This window comes from Pristiophorus japonicus, chromosome 13 (assembly GCF_044704955.1).
Source record: "Pristiophorus japonicus isolate sPriJap1 chromosome 13, sPriJap1.hap1, whole genome shotgun sequence".
Classification (NCBI taxonomy): Eukaryota; Metazoa; Chordata; class Chondrichthyes; family Pristiophoridae; genus Pristiophorus; species Pristiophorus japonicus.
In genome coordinates, this window is record NC_091989.1 from 128,783,567 (window position 1) to 128,800,060 (window position 16,494).

At 41.9% G+C, this 16,494-nt stretch overlaps 1 protein-coding gene across 3 annotated transcripts in view; it reads left to right on the forward strand.

Moving 5' to 3' along the window:
* Nucleotides 1-16,494, forward strand: part of rpgrip1l (RPGRIP1 like) — a 291,830-nt gene that overhangs the window by 207,881 nt on the left and 67,455 nt on the right. For all 3 annotated transcript variants that reach the window (XM_070897996.1, XM_070897997.1, XM_070897998.1), the window contains 2 exons: nt 5,626-5,758; nt 8,012-8,091. In XM_070897996.1, coding sequence (XP_070754097.1) covers nt 5,626-5,758; nt 8,012-8,091 — 213 coding nt within the window. The remainder of the gene's footprint in view (nt 1-5,625; nt 5,759-8,011; nt 8,092-16,494) is intronic.

Here is a 16,494-nt window from a genome sequence, read left to right on the forward strand (position 1 = left end):
AGGAGGAGGTCGAGCAGGACGAGGAAGTGTAGGAGGAGAAAGTGGAGGAACAAGAAGAGGAAGCTACAAAGTAGAACCGGGGCTCTACATGATCAAATAATTAATGAGCGATACCAATAACTTCAACCACACCTCCCCAATTTGCCAACAGTCCCATGCTCGTAAAATTTTCTTTATCACTGACCATCACATCATCATCTTTCTAACAACACAAACCAACGGAAAATGCACATTCCAATCCAAATTTATAAATTCAATCATGACATAATGCATACAACAGTAAACTAATCACCCTTGTGCATTCCCTGTCTTCCCTGTGCCTTTGCCACTCCTAATTCTCACACGAGGTGCTTCCCCAGTGGCTGCAGCATGGGTGCTGGAAGGCAACTGATCGCCAGTTGAGGAGACTACAGATGGCCTTGGAGGGTGAACTCGAGCAATTCCCTAGCTTCAGACGGCACGATTTTGGCCTGGGCTACATCAGTCTGGGCTGGCTGGCTGACAGGCAACAGCAAGGCCACTGGCGTGATGGCAGGAGTGGGAGCAGGAATGCTATCATCCTGAGAGAGGAATGCAAGTTCGTGCTCTATGGAGCCACTGCCACTCTCCAAGGGCGGCGCCTTAACAATCGTTACTGATCTGTTGGAGAATAGCTTGATGAATTGCTGTGACGTCCTGGAAGCCCATTTGAGCAGTTGTATCTAGAGCCATGATGGCAACAGCCTGAGCTTGCAAGGCAGCAGTCCGAGCTTCCACTACAGCACTCTGATCTTTGATGGAAGCTGTTTATGCTGCAGTGGAAGCTGTGTAATCAGTCATCAAACGTTGCATCATGGTGGGTACCACAGGTGTGCTGATGGAAGTGACCACCCATTCCATGTTGGAAAAGATTGGCTCTTAAGGTCTGTGCAAAGCCCTATGTAGTAATACCCGCTCTTCTGTATGGATCTGAGGCATATATAGAAGGCACCTCAAGTCGCTGGAGATATATCACCAACGATGTCTCCGCAAGATCCTGCAAATCCCCTGGGAGGACAGGCGCACTAACATCAGTGTCCTCGACCAGGCTAACATCCCCAGCACTGACCACACTCGATCAGCTTCGCTGGGCAGGCCACATAGTACGCATGCCAGATACGAGACTCCCTAAGCAAATGCTTTATGCGGAGCTCCTTCATGGTAAATGAGCCAAAGGAGGATAGCGGAAACGTTATAAGAACACCCTCAAAGCCTCCCTGGTAAAGTGCAACATCACCACTGACACCTGGGAGATACTGGCCGCAGACCGCCCGAGGTGGAGAAAGTCCATCCAGGAGAGCGTTGAGCTCTTCGAGTCTCAACGCAAAGAGCATGAAGAGGCCAAGCGCAGGCAGCGGAAGGAGTGCGCAGCAAACCAGTCCCACCGACCCCTTCCCTCGACGAATGTCTGTGGCTCTCGTATTGGACTGTTCAGCCATCAAATAACTCACTTTGGGAGTGGAAGCAAGTCCTCCTCGATTCCGAGGGACTACCTGTGATGATGGATGATGATGAGCCTAGTTAATGCTGGACTCCTCCATGATCCTTGACATTGTGCACAGGCTTTCTGGCAGGCTTTCCAGCGCAAGCATTTGGTTAAGTACAGCCATCAGCCTTCTTCGCAACTGAGTCGTCTGCAGCAGAGCTAGTGTGTGACCTCACCCATCGGCGAGCTGGCACCTGCGCTATCCTTTCCCCCCATCCTGGCTCCTGCACACTTGTGCTCAGTGTCTCACCATGTGCCAATCCCTTCTCTATCCTAGGCTCCAGAATATGCGCAGTGTCAGTGTTTGAGCTGGTGGCTGCGAGTGTAAGATTGAGTGATGGTGTCTCTTCGTCACTCTCGTCGTTGTCTTCTTCCTCCAAAGACTGGGATGGCTCCAATTCTTGGGTATTTGAAATGAAAATGGGACAAGGGTTGGTTTGTGGTGACGGGAGAGGAGAATGTCAGAGGTGCGTGCTTACACCATCTGCTGCTTCTAAGTCAGAAGAGATTGTGGGATGAGGGAGCAGAGGGATGAGAGAAGGAGAATTAGGTATGCAAATACTCTCATCATTGATCACTTCAGCCCCGCCAGTGGCCACGGGGTCAGTGATGCCCCTTCCCATGATGACGAGCAGAGTCTCCTCCATGGAGGTAAAAACATGCAGGCTTGCTTGTCCTCCTCCCGTTCTTTGCTGCTGCCTGCTGTTATGTGCCACCTCCACCTGCAAGAAAGAGGGAAGTGTCTCAATGAGTGTCCTGCAATATGTTTTGGTGATGTGGCTATCATGGTTGAATAGCTGTCAGTGTGAAACCTGTGAGTTGTGGGTGCAAGGCTTGCAGCAGTGCTAAGTGTGTGAGGGTGAGGTAAAGCATATGAATTGAAGGATTGAATACTGATTGATAGAGAATGTTGGTAGGTGAATGATAGGGGTGTAGTGAATTGAGCAGTAGATGAGGCTAGTGGTGCAGTTGGTAGGATATGCCATTTGAAGTTGAACTCATTGACCTTGACAACTCGTTTGAGATCATTAAACTTCTTTCTGCACTGCATCCATGTTCTTGGAGCAGCACTGCTGGTATTGACCTTCGCCGCTGCTTCGTCCCACTGCCCCCTAGGTATCTATCTGGAGGGCCTCCTGCCCCCGACCACCCCCCCCTTCCTCCTCCCTGCCGCCAAGGATACAGGACATCTCTCTTTCTTTCTGTCCACCTCTTCCACCAAGACCTCTACTGCAGTGCCTGGAAACCTTGGTACACAAACTCTCACATGTTCAGCCATTAGTCGAAGTAGCAGGGCACCGATTCGGTTTTCAAATGACTCCCACCACTTCTGGTAACCACAACGCACCTCTCCTTTAAGAGGTGCAGGTTGCCTTTAATTAGGGCTAGCGACTCGCGATATCGGGCCCCTGCTGATGCATGCAGCCAATGAACAGCATGGGTAGCACTGGCTGTATGCAGCAACATGTAAAGCAGCAGGCATCTCCCAGTCTATATATAAACAAAACAGGAAAAGAGAACATTGGAAAGATTAAAGTAAGGGAGGACATTGATGGCAAGGGAATAAATAGAGTTATAGTACAGGAGTCTAAAAAGATGGTTAAACATAAAATGAAAGGAAAATCTGTTAAAAATGAGTTAAATTGTCTGTACCGCAATGTACACAGTGTCCGTAATAAAACAGGTGAGCTGGAGGCAATCATGCGTTGCGAGGAACCAAACATTATAGGGATTTCTGAGACATGGCTAAAGAAAAATCAGGACTGGGAATTAAACATTACAGGTATTACATATTTAGAAAAGATAGCGAGGGGAAAAGGAGAGTTGGAGTCGCTGTACGTATTAGGGATAACATAATGGCAGTAGAAAAAAGTGACGTAGCTATCAGCAAGACAAAATAGAATCCATATGGATAGAGATAAAAGGTAATAAAGGATCAATCACACTAATAGGTGTAATTTACAGATCACCTAATAGTGGAAGGGAGGTGGAGGAAGAAATATGCAAACAAATTAGAGAAATTTGTAAAAAAAAACATAGAATAATAATCATGGGGGATTTCAACTACCCTGATATTAATTGACAGATAGGGTAGGTAAAGGGGATATGGGAACGGAGTTCCTACAATGTGTATAGGACTCCTTTCTAACCCAATATGTAAAAAGCCCAACAAGGGAGGATTCGCTATTAGATCTAGTAATGGGGAATGAACCGGAGCAGATAAGAGTAGAGGAACATCTAGGCAATAGTGACCATAATATAATACGCTTTAAGATAATAATTGAGAAGGACATAAGTATGACGAAAACCAGAGTAATAGATTGAGAAAAGCTGATTTTGAAGGGCTGAGAATAGAACTTGGGAAAATAAAATGGGCAACAATATTGGCAAAAAGCAACGTAGAACAGCAATGGGAAACATTTAAAACTGTGTTCAACAGAGTGCAGGAACAATATATTCCGCTAAAAAGAAAGAACAAACTAAACAATGATGAGACTCTATTGATTAATAAAGTCATAAAGGAACAATTGAGGGTGAGGAAAGAGGCATACATTGAGTAGATAGACAGCAGGGAAGTGCAATGACAAGGGAGCATACGAAAAAATTAGGAGAGAAGTAAAAAAAACAATTAGGAAGGCAAAGAGGAACTATGAAATTAAATTATCAAGGAACATAACACAAAATAGTAAAATATTTTTTATAGGCACATAAATAAAAAAGGAAGGTTGGGATGGGAATAGGGCCATCAAGGGATAGACAGCATAACACCACAGGTAATGATAGAGAGATTGCAGAAATATTAAATAATTATTTTGCTTCAGTATTTACCAGGGAGATAAAACAGATGGACATGACATTGGATGATGAGATTAGTAATGAGGTAAGTATATTTAAAATAAAAAGAAGGGATATATTAAGTAAGCTAATCAAAAATTAAAACGAGGATAAAACCCTTGGTCCGGATGGATTGCATCCACGCATTTTAAAAGAATCTAGGGAATAGATAGCAGAGGCCTTACTACACATATTTAATAATTCGTTAGAAAAAGGTGTAGTCCTAGAGGACTGGCGGATAGCTAATGTAATACCTATATTTAAGAAGGGGGATAGTACACGTCCAGGGAATTATAGACCCGTCAGTTTAACATCGGCGGTAGGAAAAGTAATGGAATCCATACTAAAGGAAAAAATAGAAGAACATCTAGAAACCAAAAATACAATAACGAATAGTCAGCATGGATTTCAAAAGGGAAAGTCTTGCTTGACCAACCTTATTGAATTTTTTGAAGAGGTAACAGAGAGTAGTCAATGGTAATTCAGTCGATGTAATTTATCTAGATTTTCACAAGGCCTTCGATAAGGTGCCCCATAATAAACTGATGAAAGCACACATCTCCAAAACAATCTACTATTGGAAATGGTTTGTAGATTTTGCATTCCAATATGGTGATCACATCAGTATTATTTGAAATGCAGTCAAGATTGAATTATTTCTATTGCACTGACATTTTTTGTGAATTGTTTAAATCTTAATGTTCATTTCTATATTTTATTCATGAAATTTTATCACCTGGCTAATGTTGATCAATTTGTTTTTTTTTTGCAAGGCTGGCTGCCAATCAATCAAGTTCACATCCACCGTTACCGCTAGTGTTGCTTTTAGTTTTATAGTAATCAGTGGTATCAATTTATGGTCTTGAAGATACGTCTTTCAAAATTTCAACCAGGAACAATACAAGGGGGAAGACTGACCCATGTTTAAAATAACAATCCTTCTCCTCGAATCAATTAATTTCTATTTCTGTTTTAGACTAAGTCAGAATTTTGCTGCAGTGCTGAGTTTGTAGTCAGTAAATAATTCTGAAACGTAATTACTTTTCTGTGACAGAAATGTTACTCTTCCTCACCTTCATGAATTTGGCTTTTAACACAGTGTTGCATTTATAGAAGTTTCAATGTAGAAAATGCAATGTATTGACTGCATCAACTAAATAATTAATCTAGTTCTATGTTACATTTCAAATTAGAATCCACTTTGACCTTTTTTCTTAACACTGTACTCATTTGGTAGTCATGTTCGTCTTAAAACTGTAATAAATAATATGTTTTAAAAAACATAGGGTGTCACATGCACAGAGTTGGAAAATGGGCAGGTCTCAGAAAGTGAAGAAGGCTGCTCAGCATTTTCAGTAGAACCGAGTTCAGCTATTTCAGGAGCAACTGAACAAAGAGATGAACCAGAACCTGGTCAAGGTTAGTACCTTAATACATTAATCTTATTTACACAATTCCACAAAATACAGGTTGAACCACCCTCATCCAGAACACTCTGGACCTGGCCTGTTCTGGATAAGAGATTTTTCCGGACGAGGGGAGGTCACATTAAATTGGATGGTATTGGTACTGAGCAAGGGGATATCAGGGCTGGCTGGCTTAGGACTGGGGCAGAGAGACCATGCTGGGGGGGCGGGGGGGGGTGGTGGGTGGGGTTGTGGTGGATCGCGGGGTCAGGCCAGCGATTGTGGGAGTCAGCAGCGAGGAAGGACTTCAACTTGTCGGAGTTCTGCGCATGTGCCACCCTGTGGCTGGGAATGGTTCTGGATGAGGAGTGGTTCCAGATAAGGGAGTTCTGGATAAGGGAGGTTCAACCTGTAGTCTCATGTTTGTGCACTGTAATGGAGCAGACATAAAATAATTCCTTTGCAGTCTATCTACTCCAAAACTTTGGGATCATATTTGTTATGATTTATTTGGGTTTGGAGTACTAGCACCAAATATGAAACGTGGGTTTAAAATCATCAATCCACAAGAAAGCAACAGATTAGTAATAAATAGGATTTCCTCCACAGTGGTGGAAATGTGGAACAGACTTCTAACAAAGGTAGTTGGTGCTGAGTTCTTTAACTCCTTCATAAAAGAGCTGGAGAACTAAAAATAACTTTCCACTATATGGTTAGACCAGGATTGAAGTTTTTTTTTGTAAAATAAGTATAGGATGAGATGCTCAAATATTTCAGGGGACACAATGGTTCTTGTCCCATTGGGCTGGGAGAGGTTGCTGAGTATAATCTGGCCAAGGTTCAATAGTGCAGATAGATAGATGATCTGGAAATTTGCTGCTTTTGCTTTGGTGATCATATAGCATTTATGCAGAACTTTCCCTCGGAGCTTAAACTGGTGAAAAATAGTGCATGATAAGAGAGAATCCACAGGGTTGCTGGAAGGAGCTGGTTAATTGAGGTAAATAATCCATTTTGTCTCATTATTCCTTACCTTGTGAATATTCTTTATTACTGACTATCAAGGCCACATTATGTGAAATAGAACTGGTCTGTGTTTGTGAAGAATGTGCCTACAAAGCCGGAACCAGTAAAATCATGAATAAAACAAAAAAAATAAGCATTAGACAACAGTGTAATGTGGAAAGGTGAAAGCCAAGGATTTGCTCAAATATTTCCTTCGGTTATATATTTTGATCTACTGTATTTGTTTATCTTATGCTTACTTAGCTGCAAAATAGCCTTGAAAAAGTAGTAATTTGACGTAACACTAGAGCATTTTGAACAAATAATTACTGTTTCCTTGTAGTATTACACCCTCCCTGGTCCTTTAAGGAAGGGAAACCTGCCATTTTTACCAGGTCTAGCCTAAAATTGATTCCAGTCTCATACCAATGTGATTGACTCTTAACTCCCCTCTAAAGTGGCCTATCAAGCCACTCAGTTGTATCAAACATCAGGCAACTAGAGATGGGCAATAAAGGCTTCTCTTGCCTGCGATGCCCACATCTTGAGAATGAATAATAATAAAACATTCTGATGTGGGAACTTTCATATGCTAACATATAGCACCTGGGTATTCATTCTGCCAGGTGCTGTGATCTATTGACTTTTTTCAATGGAGGAGCCATCCTTGGGGCTGGAAGAGGTCTTATAAAGTATGGGTATAAACCAGAGTGGTTTTCTTTACAACCCTTGAATTGACAAACTATTGCTCCAGTGATATACAGCATTACTTGTACTCGCCCAGAGTCTCAGATTGTTATAAGTAGTACTGTATTCCTTTTCTAAATTATATAATGCTTTCATTGTTTCATAGTCTAATTTGGCTGATCTTAAAAGTGATAGCTTAGCTTACTATGACTGTGTTTTAATGTATCCTTCATATGTATTTGTACAGAGACAAAAGCTCATTAACCATCAATTGTATTGTAAGGTTCTATGAAAGCTGGTGTCTTAATACAGCTCTTAGACTTTTGAGACATTTTGAGGGCAGGTATGTAGACCTAAAATGGTTTCTCAATCTAATGTGATTTACTGAGATACTTACCTGTCATCCATGTAACTATTTTGCTTGTTATTTAAATATACAATCATTCTGTTAGACATAACTTTTTATGAAGTTAATTGACTGGTTAATCATTTTTTATGACATCTGTTCCAACAATAAATCTCTGAAAGACCATCAGTGTAATTGTTTTTAGCAGTGAATTTATTTCTTTCCTAGTTGTCGATGATGTTGAGGAATCAATAACAGATAGTGATGACTGTATTGTCCCAGGCCGGCTGACAACACATATTAAGCAGGTTCGTCTATTTCTTTTAAGATTTGAAATTTTATCCTGGGAGCTATATAAAACAATTTTAATGCAAGGCATTGTAAAGTTTAGGTGAGAGAAACAGAACTGATAATTTGATACCAAGTGACTGTCCCTTTTGAAATCTTTATTGCCGATCAATGGAAACAGTGCGTGGCAAAAAGAATAAAGTGGAATGACACAAAATGACAGGTGGAAGGAAAAATAATGACAACAAAATGCAATGCAAACAAAATCATAAAAGTTGATTCAATTGAAAGACGTAAAGGAAGTAGTTTCTTGTTTGAAATGGTTGTACACGCATTGTTGGCATCCTTCCTTATTTTAACATCCAGTACCTGGTTTCAAAATAAAAGGAGAATTCTTCCACCTCCTACAGTTGCCATGCAATCCCAAAATGCACCATACACTTAGAATTGCAGTGACATGCCTGTGTTTAATAAATCTGAGTGCTAAATCAAGATTTTGGATTAACATGAACAGAATGATTGATGGCTGTCAGTTTCCAATCACAGCTGTCAACATAACAAAATCTGGTTCTTTGTGGTCAAATTCTGTTGTTGCTTGTGTAACCTGGGTTTGCTGCTGTGAAGACGTGCAGACTTATTTTGGAAGAGTAACAAAGTTAATGGTTAAATTTTTCAGAAAAAATGATTTGAAGCTTAAAAGCTTTTTATTTTGTAAAGTGAGCAACTTCCTACTAAATTTTCCTGTACTGAGAGTTGAGTTGATTATGTGTAAGGTTCTTTCTACAGTCTTGCATTTGACAGTTAATGATGGTCTGTACTAGCTGAAAGCTAAAAGGAACATTTTACTGTGGGAAGTGCTGCATTTCATAGCTGAATTGGAGAAGTATCATGGAAAAGGTCTTGCAGAAAATGACCTCTCGTGCTCTCTGTGTACATTAATGGCTTATTGAGCTATCAGTTACAGAACATATCTCAGTACCTAAGCTTGTTGTCTTTATTGAAAACAGCTGATTGATTCATTTATCAAGGCTAAGTGCAGAAGGTCATTTAAACCATGCCTTTTCAATGATGTTCTATCCTCTTACATGATCTTGCATTTCTAGTATTAAGTAATATAACCAGCTACATTAGTCAATAACCATTCCTGATTGGCTTTCAATCCCCATCCAGTCCTTAAGTAAAGAACGTCTAACATCTCATTATGTGACCAGCTACATTAAGCAATTGCCCATGGCTGATTGGCTGTCAGTCTACTTCTCTGTCTCCAGAGGGGTGTAAAAATGCCACCACCAATTTCGAATAGTGGCACAGATGCCTTTTTAACTAGAGGAATCCATAGGATATTTAATTACAAGTTCAGTGCACTAAAATGACTAAATTTATGACATTTTGAAGTGAGGAATTACTGATTCCATAACAAGGTAAAAGTCTATGGTGTGTTACTATACCTGCATTGCATATTGATTTGACTAGGAACCAGACATTTGCTCCCAATTTTAAAGTCTCAATCTAGCCATAACAAAACAGAAAATTACATATCTGTGATTTGTATTTTAGGAATAGTAATCCTTATTTATTTTGAATTGAAATTCACTTAGTAAATTTACAATATAGAGCTGAAGTGGACACAAAAAATATAGCATTATAATAAAAAAGTAAATGTACCTTTAGTGGACTGGTTTGTAAACTCAGGAGGGTGGGAGACTGCAAGACGAAATACTTTCAGATAGTAAGTGTAATTATAGGATTAAAAACCATGTTCTCCTGTTGACTGCAAGATAATGAGAAATATAAATTTCCAGGAGTGCTTAAGGTGTAGAACCTAGCAGATCTTCTAATTACACAGTAACTCAGCAGATCTGCAATTACACGGTAATTTTTAATGCATACTGAATTGTATTTTAAATGCAAGTATGTTTTCATGTTAAGTGTTGTAATTAAAGTGGCGTGCCAATTATAGTATTATACCATCGGCATATCACACTTCAGAGCTATTTCTTAGATGTTTTGATCAAAAAAGAAATCCAACAGGTTTTCCAGACCATGCTTCACTATAGATGCTGTCTCTTTTTACTGCCTGTGATGTATAATTAAACACGGATTACTTCATTTCATTTACAACATTTATGAGCTGCACTTTGTCAGAATGAAATGCTTGTCCCCTCCTTTCCTCACCAAAGTGGCGTAATTAGTGTTAGCATCTTCCTTAACAGTCTACATAAAGTTTAGTGCTTGTATTAAATCAAGTCATTAACATAATGTGGTGTACAATTTGCCCCTATCTCTTTTCGTTTCCACTACATCAAAGCTCTTTGGAGCAGCAGTGTAATTGGGCCGTGCCAGCTTGTCAAGTTCAGTCAAGCTGATGGCTGCTTCTCCTCTGAAAAGCTTCCAGGCATAATAATTAATGGAGAAAAAAGTCAAGAAAATGTAAAAATTTGGAGTGTTATCTATGAATATTTAATGTATTTGAATAATCAGAAGTTAAGATTATCAATTTGATGTATAATACATTGATTTAAAAGCTGTGTGCAGGGCCCAGAAATAGATATAAAAACATTCTGTTGGCAGTACTTAAAAGCAGTCTAAACTTATGCCTGATCACTACATTTTCAAATTGAAGTAATGAACAATGTATTAATGATTTTGTAATGATTTACTGAAAAAAGACATTTATTGGGAACAGCATCAGATTCCAAAAATCATAAAATATGCATTTCTTTGAGAAAGCTAATAATTTTATTCCTAATTCAACATTGTGTCAAATAATGTTGCTATTATCTAATCATAATAACTAGAATGATAATCCAGCATGTCTTTGAATTGTCCAACTTTTGCCAATTTTAAAGCTGGTTAAAACACAATCTTTATTTCTTCTAAAATTAATTTAAATTTTGTTGTGCATTCAAAGAGTAAAAAATGTAAGAGAGCTCTCTATTGTAAAAACTTTGGCCGCGATTTCCCCTACCTCAGTGGGTCCGTGGCGGGCGATGTTGGTAGCGGGTCTCTGCCTCACTGCTGGCTTCAGCCCGCTATCCAAAATGATTTTTCCCTGATTGGGCTTGTTAAACCACCCAGCGTGTTTGCCAGCCAATTGAAGGAAACAGGTTCTGATGACGTCATTTGATAACGTGTCATCAGTCGGTTTTCTTAAAGGGACCATGCGCAAATTAATTTTGACAGTTGTGCTGTCTATTCTACAGCATTGAGGTACTGCAAGCACTGCACAAAGGTGCACAGCTACACAAAGGCTCTCCCATGACTCCCTCCATATGCTTATGGAGGGAGTCACAGCACACAGGGAGGTTCTCTTCTCTTCCCTTCCAATCTCAACTTCATCCACTCATCACTTCCCCATCATTCTGCTTTCCCTATCCTATTCCTGCTCATCCTTACTTTGCCCTCACACTCACCCTCATCCTGGTCCAATCATACAAACTAACAACACACTTGGGTGTTTTATGCAATGTTCATATAAAGTTTCTGTTAATGTGGTATCACTAAACATTGAAACTATTTTCAACACTTTGGCTTCTTAGACAGATCTGTGTGCACCCTTGGAAGTGGCTGAGTGAGTTACAGTGAATGGTGAGATATAACAGTACCCCCGCAATGCTGATGAATGTGAAAGGAATGGCTTGGGAATTGTAGGATGCTTTATGGTGTTGATGTGGGGTGGTGCATCATGTGGCAGCCAATGTGTACAGCATCAAGTGAAGTAAATCTGGTCATGGTGAAGCCAACCCTGGTGTCCCGGACAGCAATGTAGTCGGGTGCTGATGCCCTCTATCCTGTATAGCATCAGTTGATTGCAGAGAAGGTCAGTGATGTTGTTGGTGCTGCTGGTGTTGGGGCTCATTGTGGTAGGATTCTGAGGACCAAGGTGAGATAGTTTCAAGTGCACCAATGCTGATTTAATAGATGGCAGGTGAACTTGAGATGACAGAAACGATCTGTCATTGGTGAGAGAGGTTGTTCCACTAAGGTGACACCTGACGGAGAGTTTACTCCAAACACTTGTAACCTGCATAAAGCGCAATCTGTCTTCCAAATGCAGTAAGCAACAGCTTCTGATCTTGGAAAGCGAACAGCTGTAAGATAGGAGCTTTTATAGCACATTTGCAGCTGTCAAATAATGAGATGATTCCATGGTCATACAACTCCCGACCTCCTTACCTGATGTGATCCCGAGCTGCATAGACCCCATGGGTGACCATGCAAAATGTAAAAGTGAGCTCAGAATACCTCTGACTGCGTGTCGGGTCTCTTCAGCGCTGACAGATCTGACATTTAGGAAAGGCGCATGGCGACAGGTTAACAGTGGGGTCCCAACCCGCTGTTAAAACGTTTTTTTCCCACCCGACCTGCCACCAAACGCACCGCTGACCCCCTGAAAAATTTCCCCCATTGCCCCCCTCCTACTAATGAAGGTAAATTTGAAATTTAACCCTGGACTATGGCAGAGTCACTATTTTCAATGGTGTTATTAGTAACAAGACTTGCAGTCTAACATATTTTTATCTACTAATTTTCTTTTGCTACTTTGCCAAATATGTCAACTTGCCCTATTTGGTACAGAGACTCTGAATTCTTTAGTGAACTTGGGGTATCGGAATTTCTCACTTGAAATCTCTGGCATTCATGAAGGAGGTTTGAAGCAGCAACTCGCAAGTTCTTGATCCAAACCTGCAGCCTCCTACAAGATTATGAAGCATACTGCCCAATCTGCAGCCTCCCAAATGATCTTGGTCTGACTTTGAATTCCCATCTGACCCTAATTACCTGTTCAGTTCTCGATCATTTCTGATATTTACCTGCATGAATTTGCAGGGAGATGAGGCGCCTGCCTAAACCAGCGGAAACCCTCCTAAATTGATGCAAATCCGAGTCCTATTACGTCAATCAGACTCCGATGCAGCTTTATCTGGGGCCAGAATGGGGGAAGCCACCGTGGCTTTCCTGCTAGGCAGAACCAAGTTTGCAACTGGTCTGTGGGCAGAAGAAACTCTTACGGTAAATGAGAAATGGTTTAGCAGGAGTCAGCCTCTGTGCCCCACAAGGAGAATTGCGGCCTCTCCTGCCCCGGACTCCTTCCCTTTCTGCTAGGCCCTCCTGAAACTCCCTCCCCGCCACTGAGGGCAAGTTGGCAGACACCCAGTTTTCACCTGCCGGCTGCTGTTCTGCGCTCTCTTCACCCGTTCCAGGTGGGAAATGCACTGGTGGCATTAAATAAGGTCCAGGTTGGAAATTAACTTGCTGGAGCGGGTTTCCCGTCAGAAAACTGATCCAAGTTAAAGTCTGCTCCATAGTGTGAAGGAAATATGAAGTGAGGAGATGAATATGGAAGATTTAATGAATTCGCTTATAAGCCCAGCAGAATCATGTAAACAAGAGGAAAACTAAAGGAGGAAAAAATAAATAAGCAGTCTCTTAGTGGGCTTTTTGGGAGCATTGTAGCTGAGTCAAGACTTGTCTTTATACAATGACTTCATATGTGTATTCTTAGAAGAATCATTGGATGGCAATCAGGAGTCGGGACTTTGTCCCATTTTAATGTGAGGGGGCTTCCCTTCAGTTAGGGACCCTGAGGATATTTGTATCCCAGTGCTGACCTACCTGACTGCATAGGTCAAGGATAGAAGCTGATACCTTCCAGGTCTTTGTGGCTTGGCACTGTACCACATAGTGCACTTACCCTCTGACATTTAGGAAAAGCCTATGCAATCTCTTTAAAGTGTGATGACAATATGGGCATAATCATGTTTGAAATGTTGATTTACATGTGCAAAAAAATGGTTTAAAAATCTACTGCCAGGACTGCAACATTTCTGGATTTTTTGACCATTTTTCCATGGAATGGACCTAGATATTAATTATTTAAAAACTTGCTATTAAGTTGAAGCTTGTTTTAAAGGAGTTACATTCACAGGACAGCAGAGCTTGCATGTTTGCATTAGTTTTCAGGTGAAGCGTCTGAACCAGCGCCCTGGAGACAACGAAGATATTGGGCCTGAAATTGCGGTGGTTTCGATAGCAAACGCACATTTGTCGGAAGCCTTCTGAGAGGCCCTGCAAGCTCCAGGTTTGTGCATGTGCAAAAACCCGGAACTTGTAATCTGTCAAGTTTCGCTTGGACAGATCCTTCACATCCTTTGCAAAAACACTTCGCTGGCGCAGAGTTCGGCTATTTACCCAACTATTGCCCAGCAAATGGCCACAAAACCTTTACTCCTGATAAAAGCAGGTGTAAAGCCGCCTTTTACCAGCATAAGGGTTAAAATAAATGTTGGCTGTGGCTCAGTGGGTAGCACACTCGCCTCTTGAGTCAGAAGGTTGTGGGTTCAAGTCCCACTCCAGCAACGTGAGCACATAGAAAATCTAGGCTGACACTCCAACAGTACTGAGGGAGGTAAAACATAGAAACATAGAAAATAGGTGCAGGAGCAGGCCATTCAGCCCTTCTAGCCTGCACCGCCATTCAATGAGTTCATGGCTGAACATGAAACTTCAGTACCCCATTCCTGCTTTCACGCCATACCCCTTGATCCCCCGAGTAGTAAGGACTTCATCTAACTCCCTTTTGAATATATTTAGTGAATTGGCCTCAACTACTTTCTGTGGTAGAGAATTCCACAGGTTCACCACTCTCTGGGTGAAGAAGTTTCTCCTCATCTCGGTCCTAAATGGCTTACCCCTTATCCTTAGACTGTGACCCCTGGTTCTGGACTTCCCCAACATTGGGAACATTCTTCCTGCATCCAACCTGTCCAAACCCATCAGAATTTTAAACGTTTCTATGAGGTCCCCTCTCACTCTTCTGAACTCCAGTGAATACAAGCCCAGTTGATCCAGTCTTTCTTGATAGGTCAGTCCCACCATCCCGGGAATCAGTCTGGTGAATCTTCGCTGCACTCCCTCAATAGCAAGAATGTCCTTCCTCAAGTTAGGAGACCAAAACTGTACACAATAATCCAGGTGTGGCCTCACCAAGGCCCTGTACAACTGTAGCAACACTTCCCTGCCCCTGTACTCAAATCCCCTCGCTATGAAGGCCAACATGCCAAGGTGCCGTCTTTCAGATGACAACATTAAACCGAGGCCTCGTCTGCCCTCTCAGGTGGATGTAAAAGATCCCATGGCACTATTTCGAAGAGGAGCATGGGAGTTCTCCCCGGTGTCCTGGCCAATATTTATCCCTCAATCAACATAACAAAAACAGATCATCTCATTATCACAATGCTGTTTCAGGGAGTTTGCTATGTGCAAGTTGCCTGCCGCATTTCCTACATTACAACAGTGACTATACTTCAAAAGTACAGGTGGAGCCTCCGAAATCCGGAAACCTCGGGACCGAGGCTGTTCCAGATTTCAGAACGTCTTTCTGACGTCCCGAATCTGGAAATGCCTGGGCCGAGGTAGGTAGGTGGTGGTGGGGCGGGGCAGAGCGGGGACCGAGGTAGGTAGCAGGGGGCCTGGCGGCGGAGCAGGGGGGAGGGTGGCGGAGTGGGAGGGAAGTTAGCATTGTAGCGGGTGGGGGCGGGAGTCAGCGTCAGAGCAGGGGAAAGGTCGGCAGGGCGGGGCGGGGGGAGGTCGGCGTCAGTGGGGCAGTTCGGCGACGGAACAGGGGGAGGTTGGCACGGAGCGGGAGCGACGGCGGAGCGGAGGGAAGTCAGGGCGGGGGCAGCGGTTCCGGGTCAGGGGTCGGCAGCCGGGAAAGACCTGTGTTGAAGACCTGCAAAAAAGGTAAGTTAAAGTTTTTATTTTTTAATTCTTTTTAAGTGGTGAATTCGGTTTAAAAAAAAAAGGTCCGGATTCCTGAATATTTTCCAGATTCCGGAATATTTTCCGGATTCCAGACACCCCACCACAGATCGGCCTGGTATCCGGATTCCGGAACATTCCGGATTTCGGATGCTTAACCTGTAAATTGCTTTGCGACATCCGGTGGTTGTGAAAGTCTTTATTTTTCTTTCTAAAATAATTTTTTTTAAATGATTAAAACTTTCATTTAAAATTAATTTAGGTAAATTTTGGCCTGTTTTAAAATGTTTACATTTATTTTTTTTTAAATACACTTTTTATTTGAAATGCTTAATTAAATGGTCTTTCAATTAATTTTGAACATGGGAACATTTATTTCTATTTAAGTCGTGTTCATATTTTTTATGTGATTTCTATTATGCCTTTGAGATTCCGTTCGTAAATGGAATCCTATAAACATCGTAGGAATCCCCCTTTTTAATTGGTTGACCAGGACCCATGTGATCCCAGGGACACTTGCGAACTGCAAGCTTGGGATCTGTGGGCCTTTATGCAGACGTATGTCTGCAGGCCCGAGAAGGAAAGTCTCCGTTGCTGAGGAGCCAGGAGGTAAGTACAGAAATATTTCACGTGTCGGAGGTGTACTCAGGAGTACGGTACGC